This window comes from Salmo salar, chromosome ssa22 (genome assembly GCF_905237065.1).
Source record: "Salmo salar chromosome ssa22, Ssal_v3.1, whole genome shotgun sequence".
Lineage (NCBI taxonomy): Eukaryota > Metazoa > Chordata > Actinopteri > Salmoniformes > Salmonidae > Salmo > Salmo salar.
Window position 1 is genome coordinate 62,751,354 of NC_059463.1, and position 6,960 is coordinate 62,758,313.

The 6,960-nt window shown below is 51.1% G+C and overlaps 1 protein-coding gene across 1 annotated transcript in view; it reads right to left on the reverse strand.

Moving 5' to 3' along the window:
- Positions 1-412: 412 nt before the first annotated feature.
- fbln2 (fibulin 2) overlaps positions 413-6,960 on the reverse strand; it is a 118,414-nt gene continuing 111,866 nt past the window's right edge. The window contains exons 12-15 of the mRNA XM_045705572.1: positions 2,722-2,838; positions 2,516-2,644; positions 1,827-1,950; positions 413-1,416 (exon numbers count right to left, since the gene is read on the reverse strand). Of these exons, the coding sequence (XP_045561528.1) occupies positions 1,056-1,416; positions 1,827-1,950; positions 2,516-2,644; positions 2,722-2,838 (731 nt within the window). The 3' untranslated portion in view covers positions 413-1,055. The remainder of the gene's footprint in view (positions 1,417-1,826; positions 1,951-2,515; positions 2,645-2,721; positions 2,839-6,960) is intronic.

The window sequence follows — 6,960 nt, forward strand, 5'->3', positions numbered from 1 at the left end:
TAAAACCCCTTGAATTGAATTGAAAGAGAGAGCAACAGAGCTCAGAGAGAGTGGAGAGAGTGAGCGGAGAGAGAGAGAGCAGAGAGAGTGACCGGAGAGAGAGAGAGAGAGAGCGGAGAGAGACAGAGCGGAGAGAGAGAGCGGAGAGAGTGAGCGGAGAGAGAGAGAGCGGAGAGAGAGACAGAGCGGAGAGAGAGAGAGCGGAGAGAGTGAGTGGAGAGAGAGAGAGCGGAGAGAGAGAGACAGAGCGGAGAGAGAGAGAGCGGAGAGAGTGACCGGAGAGAGACAGAGCGGAGAGAGAGAGAGCGGAGAGAGTGAGCGGAGAGAGAGAGACAGAGCGGAGAGAGAGAGAGCGGAGAGAGTGAGCGGAGAGAGTGAGCGGCGAGAGAGAGTAAGAGCGGAGAGAGAGAGAGAGTGGAGAGAGTGAGCGGAGAGAGTGACCGGAGAGAGAGAGAGCAGAGAGAGAGCGGAGAGAGAGAGCAGAGAGAGAGAGCAGAGAGAGAGAGCGGAGAGAGAGAGAGAGAGGAGAGATACAGAGGTACCCTCAGTGTGTCTACAAGCTCTGGTCTAAGCACTGCTCCAGGGTTCTCCATTCTATTCAGTAACTCATGCTTCAAAACCTCTGAAAGTTCATGTTGAGATTGGAAGGTTCAAGAGGTTAAGGAGCAGGAGGACAGATCCTAGCACTCTGAGGACCACCTTGGCAGAGTCAAACCACTCAGCTTGAGACACATGCATTGAAAGAGATTACATTATAAAAGACTTGTATAAACAGAAGACTGACTTAGTCTTTAGTAACAATCCAGTTGATGAAGTGTGTGTCTCAGTTGGTAGAGCATGGTCCTTATAACGCCAGGGTTGTGGGTTCGATTCCCACGGAGGACCAGTATGAAAAACTATGAAAATGTATGCACTTGATATTGTAAGTCGCTCTGGATAAGATCGTATGATGAAATATATATATATGTAAGTTACTAGTATAAAGTTCAGCACCATATGAATATTAGAGAAGTGGCGAGGTGACAGTCTGTTCTGGGATGGTGTGTGTTTAGACTCTACAGTGTGTTAGAGGTGATGAAGACGTATATCCGGGCCAGGAAGGTAGTGAACGCTCCCTGTCTCAACAGCTTCATCTCCACATCGATCAGGAAGTCTCTCGGCTGTCTCACCTGCCGCTGCAGATACACCGCCCCCGTAAAACTGTTCAGCTTCCGCGTGGAAAAGTAGTTCTCCTCGTTACCGTGGGTGATGGAGATAGCAATGTTGTCTCCCCTGTAGGCGGGCGAGGGGCCAATCCTGAAGATCTGAGCGGGGATGACAATGTTGGTCTGGAAGCTCAGCTGGTAGTAGGTGATTCTCAGAGGAGAGGTCTGGCAGTCTACAGAGTTAGCTGGACAACCACTGCGCTCACAACGACTGGAGAGAGTTAGGGTGAGAGAGAAAATGGTTTACGGTTAGAGAGAGGGGAGGGTTAGGGTTAAAGAGCGAGAAAGGACTAGATAGAGAGAGAGGGAGAGAGAGAGAGTGGATTAGAGGGCTAGAGAGAGAGAGAATGAGGGTTCGAGAGAGAGGGTGAGCGAGAGTGAGAGGGTGAGAGAGAAAGGGGGTTAGAGAGAGAGGATTGGAGAGAGTGAGAGGGTTAGAGAGAGAAGGGGTTAGAGAGAGAGGATTGGTGAGAGGGTTAGAGAGAGAGGGGGTTAGAGAGAGAGGATTGGTGAGAGAGTGAGGGGGTTAGAGAGAGAGAGAGAGAGAGAGAGAGAGAGAGAGAGAGAGAGAGAGAGAGAGAGAGAGAGAGAGTTGTGTGTGTGTGACTGCCCTGTACTCACGTATCTGAGACCTTTCTGTAATATGGAGGGCAGGAGAAAGAGAGACACCTGTAGCCTCCCTGGACGTTGGAGCAGGTCTGTTCTGTAGAGCAGTTATGAACTCCTGTTGAACACTCGTCAATATCTACAACAGACAGACAGACAGACTCATCAATATCTACAACAGACAGACTAAAACAAAACAGTGTGTATTTATCAATATGTATCAGATGGTATTGATCAATATGTATCAGAAGGTACTGACCACTGTGACAGCTCAGCCCATATGGAAGGTATTTATCAATATGTATCAGAAGGTATTGATCAATATGTATCAGATGGTATTTATCAATATGTATCAGATGGTATTTATCAATATGTATCAGAAGCTATTTATCAATATGTATCAGAAGGTATTTATCAATATGTATCAGAAGGTATTGATCAATATGTATCAGATGGTATTGATCAATATGTATCAGAAGGTACTGACCACTGCGACAGCTCAGCCCATATGGAAGGTATTGATCAATATGTATCAGAAGGTATTCATCAATATGTATCAGAAGGTATTGATCAATATGTATCAGAAGGTATTTATCAATATGTATCAGAAGGTACTGACCCCTGCGACAGCTCAGCCCATATGGAAATAAGGATATAGAACAGCCCTGTATATAAAGCGTGAGAGACGCTGGGTCAGTCCGTACCTCTGCAGGTGTGTCCGGTGGTGGACATGGTGTATCCGTTAGGGGGACAGGCACACTGATAGCTACCTGGGACGTTCACACACTGGAACACACACAGGTTGCCAATACTCTGGGAACACTCATCAATATCTGCAATAGAGAAACATGTCAATACAAAACACACAGGCTATTGGTAACATGGTGGTAGAGCTGTCATGGTGTGATACCTTCACAGGTGTGTCCGTCTTCCTTCAGGTAGAAGCCCTGTCTGCAGTAACATTGGTAGGACCCATAGATGTTAGCACACTCCTGACCACACGGACTAGAGTCACACTCATTCAGATCTGAGAGAGAGAGAGAGAGAAAGAGAGAGAGAGACAGAGAGAGAGAGAGACAGAGAGAGAGAAAGAGAGAGAGAGAGCGATAGAGAGAGAGAGAGAGAGACAGAGAGAGAGAGAGATTAACAACACATCTGCCGAGATCAAGGGAATGCTGTGCTCTGTAATGATGTGTACGAATTTGCATGAGTCCTCTGGATGCTATTTCCCCTCAGAGCTCCCCAGGCTCAGCAACCAAGGCAAAGTCACACAGCAAAGTCCTTGAAATCAAATCTATAAACCTTGGGTAATGAACAGGTTCACATCAACCAAGGACAAGTTACTCAGCCAGCCAAGTCACCAAGAACAACTCACCAAGTAACCCAAGGACAAGTCACTCAGCCAACCAAGTCACCAAGAACAACTCACCAAGTCACCAAGGACAAGTCACCAAGTCATCAAGGACAAGTCACCCAGCCAACAAAGTCACCAAGGACAAGTCACCAAGCCACCCAGCCAACCAAGTCACCAAGCCACCCAGCCAAAAGTCAACAAGTCATCCAGCCAACCAAGACACCAAAGACAAGTCACCAAAGACAAGTCACTAAGACACCCAGCCAACCAAGTCACCAAGGACAAATCACCAAGCCACCCAGCTAACCAAGTCACCAAGCCACCCAGCTAACCAAGTCACCAAGCCACCCAGCTAACCAAGCCACCCAGCTAACCAAGTCACTAAGACACCCAGCCAACCAAGTCACCAACTCATCCAGCCAACCAAGTCACCAAGGACAAGTCACCAAAGACAAGTCACTAAGACACCCAGCCAACCAAGTCACCAAGCCACCCAGCTAACCAAGTCACCAAGGACAAATCACCAAGCCACCCAGCTAACCAAGTCACCAAGCCACCCAGCTAACCAAGTCACCAAGCCACCCAGCTAACCAAGCCACCCAGCTAACCAAGTCACTAAGACACCCAGCCAACCAAGTCACCAACTCATCCAGCCAACCAAGTCACCAAGGATAAGTCACCAAAGACAAGTCACTAAGACACCCAGCCAACCAAGTCACCAAGCCACCCAGCTAACCAAGTCACCAAGGACAAATCACCAAGCCACCCAGCTAACCAAGTCACCAAGCCACCCAGCTAACCAAGCCACCCAGCTAACCAAGCCACCCAGCTAACCAAGTCACCAAGCCACCCAGCTAACCAAGTCACCAAGCCACCCAGCAAACCAAGTCACCAAGCCACCCAGCTAACCAAGTCACCAAGCCACCCAGCCAACTGTCACCAAGGACAAATCACCAAGCCACCCAGCTAACCAAGTCACCAAGCCACCCAGCTAACCAAGTCACCAAGCCACCCAGCTAACCAAGTCACCAAGCCACCCAGCTAACCAAGTCTCCAAGCCACCCAGCTAACCAAGCCACCCAGCTAACCAAGTCACCAAGCCACCCAGCTAAACAAGTCACCAAGGACAAGTCACCAAGCCACCCAACTAACCAAGTCACCAAGCCACCCAGCTAACCAAGTCACCAAGCCACCCAGCTAACCAAGTCACCAAGCCACCCAGCTAACCAAGTCTCCAAGCCACCCAGCTAACCAAGCCACCCAGCTAACCAAGTCACCAAGCCACCCAGCTAACCAAGTCACCAAGGACAAGTCACCAAGCCACCCAGCTAACCAAGTCACCAAGCCACCCAGCTAACCAAGTCACCAAGCCACCCAGCTACCCAAGTCTCCAAGCCACCCAGCTAACCATGCCACCCAGCTAACCAAGTCACCAAGCCACCCAGCTAACCAAGTCACCAAGCCACCCAGCTACCCAAGTCTCCAAGCCACCCAGCTAACCAAGCCACCCAGCTAACCAAGTCACCAAGCCACCCAGCAAACCAAGTCACCAAACCACCCAGCTAACCAAGTCACCAAGCCACCCAGCTAACCAAGTCACCAAGCCACCCAGCTAACCAAGTCACCAAGCCACCCAGCTAACCAAGTCACCAAGCCACCCAGCTAACCAAGTCTCCAAGCCACCCAGCTAACCAAGCCACCCAGCTAACTAAATCACCAAGTCACCCAGCTAACCAAGCCACCCAGCTAACCAAGTCACCAAGCCACCCAGCTAACCAAGTCACCAAGCCACCCAGCTAACCAAGCCACCCAGCTAACCAAGTCACCAAGCCACCCAGCTAACCAAGTCACCAAGCCACCCAGCTAACCAAGTCACTAAGACACCCAGCCAACCAAGTCACCAACTCATCCAGCCAACCAAGTCACCAAGGACAAATCACCAAAGACAAGTCACTAAGACACCCAGCCAACCTAGTCACCAAGCCACCCAGCTAACCAAGTCACCAAGACACCCAGCTAACCAAGTCACCAAGGACAAGTCACCAAGCCACCCAGCCAACCAAGTCACCAAGCCACCCAGCTAACCAAGTCACCAAGGACAAATCACCAAGCCACCCAGCTAACCAAGTCACCAAGCCACCCAGCTAACCAAGTCACCAAGCCACCCAGCTAACCAAGTCACCCAGCTAACCAAGTCACCAAGGACAAATCACCAAGCCACCCAGCTAACCAAGTCACCAAGCCACCCAGCTAACCAAGTCACCAAGCCACCCAGCTAACCAAGTCACCAAGCCACCCAGCTAACCAAGCCACCCAGCTAACCAAGTCACCAAGCCACCCAGCTAACCAAGCCACCCAGCTAACCAAGTCACCAAGCCACCCAGCTAACCAAGTCACCAAGCCACCCAGCAAACCAAGTCACCAAGCCACCCAGCTAACCAAGTCCCAAGCCACCCAGCCAACCAACTCACCAAGCCACCCAGCTAACCAAGTCACCAAGCCACCCAGCTAACCAAGTCACCAAGCCACCCAGCTAACCAAATCACCAAGCCACCCAGCTAACCAAGTCACCAAGCCACCCAGCTAACCAAGCCACCCAGCTAACCAAGTCACCAAGCCACCCAGCCAACTGTCACCAAGGACAAATCACCAAGCCACCCAGCTAACCAAGTCACCAAGCCACCAAGCCACCCAGCTAACCAAGTCACCAAGCCACCCAGCTGACCAAGTCACCAAGCCACCCAGCTAACCAAATCACCAAGCCACCCAGCTAACCAAGTCACCAAGCCACCCAGCTAACCAAGTCACCAAGCCACTAAACCCTGGTGCTTTACCCTGGAGGCTGACTCTGGGTCTAAACCCTGATGCTTTACCCTGGAGGCTGACTCTGGGTCTAAACCCTGACGACATTTACCCTGGAGGCTGACTCTGGGTCTAAACCCTGGTGCTTTACCCTGGAGGCTGACTCTGGGTCTAAACCCTGGTGCTTTACCCTGGAGGCTGACTCTGGGTCTAAACCCTGGTGCTTTACCCTGGAGGCTGACTCTGGGTCTAAACCCTGGTGCTTTACCCTGGAGGCTGACTCTGGGTCTAAACCCTGACGACCTTTACCCTGGAGGCTGACTCTGGGTCTAAACCCTGATGTTTTACCCTGAAGGCTGACTCTGGGTCTAAACCCTGGTGCTTTACCCTGAAGGCTGACTCTGGGCCTAAACCCTGGTGCTTTACCCTGGAGGCTGACTCTGGGTCTAAACCCTGATGCTTTACCCTGGAGGCTGACTCTGGGTCTAAACCCTGACGACCTTTACCCTGGAGGCTGACTCTGGGTCTAAACCCTGATGTTTTACCCTGAAGGCTGACTCTGGGTCTAAACCCTGGTGCTTTACCCTGGAGGCTGACTCTGGGTCTAAACCCTGATGCTTTACCCTGGAGGCTGACTCTGGGTCTAAACCCTGATGCTTTACCCTGGAGGCTGACTCTGGGTCTAAACCCTGATGCTTTACCCTGGAGGCTGACTCTGGGTCTAAACCCTGATGCTTTACCCAGGAGGCTGACTCTGGGTCTAAACCCTGATGCTTTATCCTGGAGGCTGACTCTGGGTCTAAACCCTGATGCTTTACCCTGGAGGCTGACTCTGGGTCTAAACCCTGATGCTTTACCCTGGAGGCTGACTCTGGGTCTAAACCCTGATGCTTTACCCTGGAGGCTGACTCTGGGTCTAAACCCTGACGACCTTTACCCTGGAGGCTGACTCTGGGTCTAAACCCTGATGCTTTACCCTGGAGGCTGACTCTG